Source organism: Catharus ustulatus, chromosome 16 (assembly GCF_009819885.2).
Source record: "Catharus ustulatus isolate bCatUst1 chromosome 16, bCatUst1.pri.v2, whole genome shotgun sequence".
Lineage (NCBI taxonomy): Eukaryota > Metazoa > Chordata > Aves > Passeriformes > Turdidae > Catharus > Catharus ustulatus.
This window is the reverse complement of record NC_046236.1, coordinates 9,668,803-9,679,408: the sequence shown is the minus strand read 5'-3', so window position 1 is coordinate 9,679,408 and position 10,606 is coordinate 9,668,803. Positions and strand designations below refer to the sequence as shown.

The following is a 10,606-nucleotide window of genomic DNA, read 5'->3' as shown; positions in this document are numbered from 1 at the left end:
GGGAAACAGCACTGGCGAAACAATTCTAGAAAATAACCACTTCTCTGAAAGAGATTGAGGACAGGCTGAAAACTGAAAAGACACTCTTCAGATATTGTTATAGCGATGATTTGAATTTTTTCTCTCTATTCTGAAAGCAAAGATCTTTCAGAATAGAGAGGCTCAGGGACTTTTGTCTCAGAGACAGCTGGGCAGATCACAACCCCTTTACTTCATACATAGCCGACTAAACAGGTTGTCAGAATCTTGCAGAATGGTAAGATTTTCTCTGGAAAAAGAGCAGATGAAATACCCTCCCCCAACCAACTGTTCTGATGGGTTGACATAGTATTATTTTACTTCCTATAGCAACAAATTCAGTGTGGGGGGCTTTTTTTCCAAAAAAACAACAGATCAGACATTCTGGAGACAACGTGGCTATTATTTCCCCTGATTGGTTTGCCATGCAAACAATACCCGAACAGGATACTTTCAATTTTTTCTTTTTGTTTAGTGCTGCAATGATGAAACTCTATCACAAAGAGTGTCTACAGATAAGATAACATCTTATCATATTTAAACAGTCATCGAAGACATCTCTTCAGATGTTATTGTGCTTTGTTTCATCTGACTCGTCAGATCAAGCACATCAGATAGTGGGGGTTTTTGTCGTGCCCTACATCGCGTGGAGAAGCTGCTGTTTTCTGCTTAAATCAGAGGAAATTTGACATGACTCTGTTCTTTTTGCCTATCTGGCCGCTTATCTTGTTTCGTTTGCAAATATCATATGTATTCTCTTGAGATAAAAATAGTGCAAGATGATTAGTTAGGCAAGTTCATTTGACACCATTCCCCCTTCGTGACGCTGAAATCTAAAATCTGTATATGGTATACAACTTAAAGTATATATATGCAAGTTCAGCTTTGCTGGAGACACACAGCAAGTACCTTCCTCCCAACCTGACTGCTTCCTTCTCCAGTCCAGAAGACCACAAAGGTAAGCTGATTACGTCTTCTGCTTTCAAAGAAACACAAAAGCAAAATGTTCCCTAAGAAGAAAGCAATTAAAGTATCTATTCTTATCTTCCAGTATGTTGTATCTTTACAAGCTAACATAGAATAGAATCAGCATTTGGATTATAGGATGGAACAAGGCAGGAATGACGCCCCTTGTAAAAAATGCTGTAATTTTTAGGTTTTCCTTCAACTCCTCCCCTTTTTAATCTGTTGGCAGTGAATTGGTGAGTGACGGAGCTCAAAGTTACCTTGCCTAATGCTGAGAGGGGGAAGTATTTTGCACAAGAACTCACTGGGACAAAGTAATTGCTTGTAAAAGTAAAGTAACCCAGCTGCCTGAGCTGGGGAAGGATCCATTGCCATCAGTGGGAATGTGTGTCATCACTTTCTCAACCGTTTCTGAGATATTCAGAAAGGGACTAAAATGATAGACAATTTTTTCTGCTGCAAACCAACAGCTACAGAGGTAGCCATTTCACATTTTAGAGGAAGTTTAGACCTGCATTTAGATCTCAAACCAGTGCACAGACTATTAATGGGTACTTAATGGGTATCACCAGTTGATTCCTTCTCAGTCCATGCTTTGACAAGAAGAATGATGTTGCTGAAGACCAGTTAGGGATTAATTAAAAGATATTTCTATTCTCTTGTGGCTTTCAAGAATAACTTTTCTATGCCTTAGTCCCCCTTCTTTCACTAACATGAATTAAGAGTAACCTGTCTGCACTGGTATGAACAGTTTACCAAACTGTAAATGCATCAATGAACTAAAAATTTATTAGAAATTATAGCATTTTGTTAAGTGATACACATTTGCACTGGCAAACTATTGCAGGTGTTTGTGGCTGAATGGTACAGTGTATTTTTCTCAAATGAAATGCTGCTGTGTCAGAAGAAAATATCTCCTCCACTCTGCTAAGAATGAATATTAAGTCATGATACTTCTATTCTAAAGACAACAGTCTACTGAAATGCCAAAATCTGGGGACAAATATTGTTTATTATAACGTATATGGAATGCAAAAAGAAAAGAACCCCAGAAAATACTGCCAAAAACTTTTTTACAAAGCTCTTATGAAAGGCAGACTTTCAGCGATGCAATAGCCCAGCAAGACACATTTATTGTTGCAGCTAAACAGGGGAGGAACTTTCCCTCCAAATTTACACGAGTAAAATTACTATTACTAATTTTTCACTAATATTTTCATTCTTTGTGAAGATCACTGCACCTATTGATAATAATACTAGATTTTTCAGATGCCAATTACACTTACTCCAGATATAGTTCTAGGGGACATACCAGCCTTATCTATTATGTGTGCTGTAAATACACTCTGGTTTTACTGAGTAATAATCCACCTCCAGGAAAACCCACACAGAAGTCATGAAGTTCTATGGTGCTGGACACTGTGCATTTGCTCTCCCAGCAAAGGCATCAGATCTTCCTGAAGCCCCACGCTCCCGCGTGCAGAATTCCTCCCTCATTCCCAGCTTTCAGTGGAAGCACCTGCTGCAGACATCTGTTACAGCATGCTCCACTTGCCATCAGATGAATAATGTCTCCCCTATCACACACTGTCACTGCAGCAACTTCAAATAGAGCCATGCAAGTAGGAGAGAAGTCATTTTAATGACTAAGTAGCTCACATTTAATTTGTTTTACAGTTCAACAATGGCCATCACTGACATCCTCTCAGCCAAAGATATTGAATCTGCTCTCTCCAGCTGCCAGGGTAAGGAATGGTTGCTCTGCAGACAGAAGATGCGTATCATTTTCATGTCTTAAGATGACATGCCTATCATTTTCCACTTAGATTCCTTTCCTGTGAGATCTCTTTCTAAACTACATTACAGTATAGCCCCTTAAATTCAAAATGTTTCATAAGGGGTGAGCAGCAATTAAAGGGCCACAGTTTCAGTTAGTGCTGGCTTAACACTAAGCTGTCATTGTCTAAACCTGCAAAAGACTTAAAGTTAGCCTTGTCCTTCAAAATTTCAGAAAAAGTCTCAGCTTGCAGAATGAGTGTTATTTGTGAAGCAATGATCAGTCTCACTTCTCTTAAGAGCTGCTCAGTAAGATCAAGCCAATTTTCCAAATACTCACCTGATTTTTCTGTGAATTACTTACTCTTCTATCAAATTCTTCACCTAAGTAAGGACTTCATGAAAATAAATTAAAAATTGCAGGAGTTATTTCCAAGTCACAGTAGCACCCTCACAATATTTATTATTAATTGCATGTGACACATTGCATAAATCCTGGTTTAGCAGAATGTGCATTGTAGCGGAAAACTTCAAACTGGCTGGAAGGAAATATGACCACAGGCACAGAGCTATTAGAAAGGGAAATTATTATCCACTGTATCTGTTCTTTTGCTACACCAGGGAACAAGTGAGAAAAGCAGGCTGCTGCTTAAGAAAAGACATACATATTCACAAGGAATACACACAGTAGTACGACTTCAACGGAGAATATTTAACAACTTCTGTTTCTTCCAGCTGATGATTCCTTCAACTACAAGTCTTTTTTCTCCATGGTTGGTTTATCCAGCAAAACTCCTGATCAGATAAAGACAGTTTTTGGAATCCTTGATCAGGACAAGAGTGGTTTCATTGAAGAAGAGGAGCTGCAGTAAGTACTGTTCAGCTGCTTTGTTTCTTTAAACAACAAAAACCTTTGAACTTGCTTGGTGGGGTTGAAGAAACCCTTGATGTTATTTTAAAAAAACAAAAACACAAATCCTTGTCTTTCCTTGAATCTGTGTGGGTTCCCTGAGATAATAAGAACAGATGTTACCTTATGGGACATTTCAGAGAGCAAAACTCAAGCACAGAACCCTGTTGTATTTCAGGCTGTTCCTGAAGAATTTCTCTTCAAATGCCAGAGCCCTCACCTCAGCAGAGACCAAGGCTTTTATGGCTGCAGGAGACACTGATGGTGATGGCAAAATTGGAGTGGAAGGTAAGACTTCAGAAAATTGATAAAATTTGTGGCTTAAAATGCATACATTTCAGGTTGCATTTAAACTGGGGTATGAAGAATACACACAAGTACTTTAGCCTGATACTTTCTGCCACAATTTTTATATAAGCAAATACTACTTTATTTTTATAGGTTTATTCCCATTTGGTCTCTATTGCAGCCACAGAATATTTAGGCTCAGTGTAGAGTCTGGTCTTCCAATCAATGATAACAGCTTTGGGATTAATCCTGCTGTGTGTCTGATCCATAGACTCAATGTGCCAGATTTTTAAAACATTCTGAACACCTGAATTTCTCTGAATTTCCATTTCAGCAGTAGATGCTCTGCACTTCTGACCATACAACACTTCCATTTTTAAACACATCTCTATCTAAAAAAACTTATTTCTTCATCTTCCACTGTCAAACATTGGCCTCTGTTACTGGGTGCTTAATTCACTAATGTAAAATACAACTGGTATTGTTTCTCAAGACTGCAACTGCAGCAATGCGGCACAGGATTTTGTGCTGGAAAATTATCTGATAAGTGCACATTTCACCAAGAAGTCCTTTGAGAAATTCAATCAAATTCCTGAAGAAAACCTCACAGGGATGATGTGAACTAGCCGGGATATTTCTTTTAGAAACTGTAGCACTGAAAAATAGGACATTATGCATCATGTATTAGAGATGCAGTCGCTGAAAACAGGGCTGTCTGAGCTGAACTAGGACAGGTGGCAATAACTCCACCAGACACACGTGCTAATCTTAGCCAGATTTGGGAGGAGAGAGAGATACACAGTTGGAGGAATTTGCTTTAGCAGCAGCTTTTGCAGCTTCTTTTATGAGCCCCAAATAGGGCATTATATTATGCAGATCTTGGCCCTTAACCATTGAATCTGCCACTCTGGAATTACTTCACTGTGAATATTTTTTATTTGAAATAACAAAACACAAAAAAATTCCTCCTGCTGAGAGCTACAGGCTCTTCTTCCTTGGCTATTTATCAGAATTTGTAATGGGGTAAAGATAGTTTACCTTTAAGTCAGGATTTCCCACAAATATGAATTTACAGACACACTCCTCCTCTCTGCACTTACTCTTTTTAAGGAGTGAAAAATCTGTTACACCCCCAGAATCTCAGTTTAGCAGTAGCTTGTGCAGTGTTATAATAACTTTGGGAGCCCTCCATGCCTAGGAGTTTCAGTCATTTTTATCTCTCTTTTTTTAGATGTCAAAAAACTACTTTCAACGAGTTTAATTCCCTGCTTTTCTCACTTTCTTCCTTGACAGAATTCCAGTCTCTGGTGAAGGCATAGAGAACATTAGACCAAAGGCAACCTTGGACTGACTCTGCCAATTACCTCGTCCAGCAAGCACTTCGCACTCAGCATGTGTTTGTACATTTTTATATTGTTTCAGGCATTAACAATTCCCCTCACCTCATTGTTGAGAAATCTTGCAATCTTTGGTCACAAGGCATTGTTACATTTCTGTTGTAAAGAAGGCACTTTGTGATTTTCCACCACTGATAATGTTGAAATTGTGACTGGGAGAGGGGAGAAAACAACTAAAAAATCAACTAAACAAAAAGACCCTTGGGGAAAAAAGCTGCTTTTAAAAATGTTGTTTAAGTACTCCATCCTCATACTTGAGCATGCCAACTCACCAGACACAGTTTTGATGATCTTAAACCATATGATATCTTCTCAGGCTTAATTGTACTGATTTAATTGAGGTTTATGTCTGATTAATTCTCTGATACTTAAGGAAAAGCAATATTGAAAAGATAGCTAAAAATAATTCATATTAAGTTCCAACCCTGCGAATATGAGCAAAAATTTAAAACATTTAAGAGGAGTTCACACAAAGCTCAAAGCACAGAATAAGTTTGTGGGTAATTTTACAAAATAAAGTAGTAGATTACAGCGTAATCGTATCATCGGAAAGTGTTTATGGCCTAAAATGTGACTCCCTTAAGAAGATTTATCTTCATGAAATCTAAGGCAGCTGTGAGATAGAGGAGAAGGGTCTAATCCTACTCTGACACTGTCACAAGTCATGGTCCCCTGACAACCTGGGCCACAGGCCTGGAGGTTTTTCCATGAATCATGAGCCTGTTTCCTATTGTCTCTGAACATGTACAAAACAATAATATTTGCCACATCTGTGAACTCCTGTGCTTTCTACAGATGAAACTACAGCCAATCTTCTTTTTGATTACCCTAAAGCTCTTACGTTGTTAAATAATGGCATTACTCCTTTCATTTATTATATGACTAATTATCTGTATGTTCCATAATATCAGCAGTTTTCTTCAGTCTGAAAACTAAGAACTAGTCTTCCCTTTGATAAGTGTCTTACAGGATTTAGAGTTGGTTACAGCATTGTCTTCATTAATGGACAAAGTAAATAATGTTCATGGCTAAATGCAGGCGTCAGCAGGCTGAGTAGATCTGTGCATCTCTGGCTGAGTGTCTCAGAAATTTCCCCACCCCAATTTAGCTGCTTCCTTCCCCATGCTGTCCCATGCTGTGGCTCCAGCTCACAAGCAGACTGTCATTTTAATACTCTCCACTGAAACTGGATGATAATTAAGATTTGGCAGCTGTTTTGAAGAAGAGCAGAAACAAAGCCTTCTGGAACTTTTATGTAACAGCCAATGTTGGCATTTCCATGAATTGCAAGATGATTATGTGAGGCAAGCACAGCTCCCTCATTCCCAGGCATGTAAGAGAGCCGGTCCACAGATTTAAGATAGCTAATGCAAAAAAGGAATTCTAGCAATCAGATTCACTGAAGCCTTGGCAGAATTCTAATGAATATAAATCCTAATTCTATACCCACTGCCTTTGATGTTAAATCTGGGCTTATATTATAGCTGCTGTTAATTGCAGCAGTGAAATATTTTGCATAATTATGAGACTCTGGTTCCTTTTACCTTAATTATCTCCCTGATGAAGAAAAAACCTGGGGCAACCCAGATCTGCAGCAATATCCAGATGTAATACACACCTTAGCTCTTCACACTGCTGATCACTGAACTATCCTGTCACTAGCTCTCAAGCAGATGGCACACACAGTACCAGAAGTGACAGACCTGACACTGCATTCCTTACACCTCTGAGACTCTCATGTGGAATGCAAGAAATGCAAGACTGCACAGTGGCCCATCCTGTATTTCAGAGATGCTGAACAACTGCACATCACTGCCTTGTGCTGCCACAGGGGGATGAAGCACTCCCAAGAATCAGGAAATCCTCATGTGTGCAGCAACTTCAGCTATGCTTGTAAGAAAATCTGTTCCTCTAAAATAGTGACTTCTTAAATAGTGGCAAGAAGATGTGTTTTAAATCTCACTAAAATCATCCAGCCATTTCATTTGAAGGAATTGTAATAAAACTCCAAGTCCCCAGTTAAAAAAAAAAAATGTCCATAGGCTTTAGCAAAAATACCACCTACTCTCTTTTAAGATTTCTGTTAGCATTAGGATCCACATTTTAGATCCACATTTTAACCAAATTGGAAAAGAAGTCTTTTTTTAACTAAAGGAGTCAAATTCAAAAAATGTGACATTTTCTAGCAAGGGTAATTTTAAGTCAGTGGCAGCTTTCAGATTTTTAGGGAATTTTTAGATATTTTAGGGAATATCATGGAATGTTCTCTGAACTTGACAATGCCATCATGCTAGAGAAAAGCTTCAATTGTAGCATGTCTGTGTGAGAGCCAACTGAAGTACCAAAGAGACACATGGTTGGTATCACAATGTTGCCATAATTAAGGTACAGAACCAGAGAGTAATTCCTGATGGAAAGGTTCACTTCAGGTCTCTGTTCCAGTCACTCACTCAGAAGGGCACATTGTTCTACGATGAGTTTGAGTATCTTCAAGGATAGAGGTTCTATAAGCTCCCTGGGCAATCTAATAAACAAGGATTAAATCCTCTGCATCAAGCTGCTATGAATGAATGAAACAAATAAAACACTGCTGAGTACACAGTTAATAACGAAAATTCTGTTAGAAATTGTTCATGCTACATCAAATCAGAAAGAATCTAACAATCCCTGGTATTTTGACACTGATCACCTGGTCTCAGGTTTAGAGTATGACCATCCTACTCCCTATAATACTCAGCATAAAACTGCTTCATAACTTCCAGCACAAAGGAGATGCTGTTTTGTGTTTTATCTTCACTTAAGACAATTAAAGAGCAATCCAAATTGTGAGTGGTAGATCTGAGTTCCACCAGCCCCAAAGACTGTGAGTACTCAGACACCTCAGTCCCTTGATCGCCCTGTGTGAGCAGTTTAATCCTCCCTATACTTCTTATGAAATAAAGATGCACTATGATCCCTTTAAACAGGAACAAAAACCACAAAAACCAAAGAAATCTATTGTCTACATGAGCTCCTAGAAAAAGGATACAGAGGGCCAGGGTCAATATCCCAAACCCACCCTAGTGCTCTAGCCACTGAATTCACCATCTCTCTTAAACCAAAATTCTGGGTTGCCCTGAAATAGGAGTAGAACCATAGATGAGATAAAACCTCCTGGTATCTAGTGGAAGCTGGCTGCCCACTCCCTAACTTCATAACTCTTTGCAAATCCCAATCCAAAACCATTTGTAAACTTGAGATTCAATTTCAGCTCTCCAACTGTTTGAAATCTCAGTCATCTTCTAACAAGTAGAGAGCATAGAAAGGGCAAGGGGATGTCAGAACATTCATTGCACACATAGGCTGGTACAGTTTCTTCTTTGAGTTAGCAGCCAGCCCATGTGGAAAATCTTTGATGCAGCATCATCAGAGGTGCCTGGAGCTCTTCACACAAACAGTGTGGGCAGAGGGGGCCAAGGCTGGATTAATTTCCTGGAATAGGTTACCAAAATAGATACATCTTGATTAAATCCCTGAACAGACATGCGTCTAATATTTTCATGCTCAATTTTTCATGTATTTTAAAACACTTTAATAAGAGGATACTGTGGAGCATGAACTAAAGTGTTCACATTTTGTGCAACCTAATTTGCACATTAGTTTTGATTGTAAGCACAGGAAGATATCCTTATATTGGTCTGGACTTTCAGGTACACTTTCTGCACCAAAGATCTATAGAACACATCAGCAGCTGAGATATGGCTGCTCCAGAACTTTTGATTTGTTTGTCAGTACGTCCTACACTCATGAAAACAAGACAATCAGTTTTGCACATCAAGCTTCAGAAGAGAAAAACAGATCACCACACCAGTTACAATAGAAAAAGGTACCCTTAGACAATGCCTTTCCCTGCAGTTACAAAGGTATTATTGACATTAAATTCAAAGGGGCACTCCTGTCCAATTAGAAAATGCAAATACTTGACTCAAAGGGAATCATATCAGTTCCATCACAATGACACATTGATCAGCTGGATTTTCTAGACATTGACTTCCTGCTTTAACTCCCAGGCTTCGAGAACAAATTGATTTTATATTTGCAATGATCTCCATAATGGACTGTAAAATTCAGCCAACATAAAAATAAACACAGTAAACCCTGGTTTTGTTAGGCAGATGAAGTAACCTGATCCTCTAAATTGTCATGAAAGGAAGGCCTCAGGAACTATCTCAGATTTTTCAGTTTACTCTGTTTATATTCCTGTTCTTTCAAGTAATTTGCAAGGTTAGACTTTTTTTCTTTTAAATACCTGTTCCTTCCTCTCCCTCTCTCTGATGAACACCCTCTTGTTATCCTGTTCTCATCCTGGTCCTCGATTTTCCCTCACCCACAGTCCTGCAGAGCTATCATGGCAGGACTCGCCTGTCTTTGGTGCCACCTTCGGGCAAGTGGTGGTTTGCCACAGAAATACTCCAAAACTCTTCGCTAGAAATGCTTTGTAATCTCAATGTGGCCTCCTCTCAAGGATTACTTCTTGAATGCTCAGTAATTCCCTTACAATTACCAGATTGTCTCTGATACCAGGCCATACTCTTGATTATTTCCTAGGGACGCAAGCCAAAGGCACAGCTAGATTCCCAATGGAAAAACAGAATAATTTAATTTAGAGTTATACCTGTTCAGGATAAAAGTAATTTGTTCAGTTGATCTTATATCATCCAGAAAAGTTGTTTTCACAATTGTTGATTTACCGTACAGCACTGGTTTGGAATAACATGGTCAGTGCTTCTCTTAAAAATTCTTTTCTGGAAGAAATCAAGGGGAACTGAGATAGATGAGATTTTGTCTGTATTTTCACGTACATAATTTTTGAAAGACAGTAGTTTTATGCTATGTTGATTAGAGGATAGGCTTTATTTTAAATGTTCTCATCACTCAAACGTTATTTAAACTTAAGCAATACTCCAGCCATGTTTACATATGTATCACTGTGAAATGTCTCCCGATGGCTTTTTACACCACTGGCCAATTTCAACCATTCTCAAGGCCATTAAGTTCCAATAAATTTCATGAGATAACTGACTGGGTGTTCCTATTAATATCCAGTAAGAGAAAAGGCCCAGTTTGAACTTAGCTGCTGTTTGAGACCTTACAAAAGTTTATTTTTTCAGCACAGCAAGGAAGAACCAAATTTCACTGCTGTTTCCCTCCTGGCCATAAGTGATTCACCCTCGTGTGCCCTGCTGAGCAACTGAAAACCTTCATTCTGTAA

The 10,606-nt window shown here is 38.7% G+C and overlaps 1 protein-coding gene across 1 annotated transcript; it reads left to right on the top strand.

Moving 5' to 3' along the window:
• Positions 1–739: 739 nt before the first annotated feature.
• LOC117004118 (parvalbumin, thymic-like) lies at positions 740–8,265 on the top strand. The gene is given in 7 exon segments (XM_033074621.1): positions 740–896; positions 898–940; positions 942–976; positions 2,662–2,729; positions 3,496–3,628; positions 3,849–3,958; positions 5,252–8,265. Coding segments are annotated over 7 exon segments (447 nt in total). The 5' UTR covers positions 740–864; the 3' UTR covers positions 5,278–8,265.
• The last annotated feature ends 2,341 nt before the right edge of the window (positions 8,266–10,606 follow it).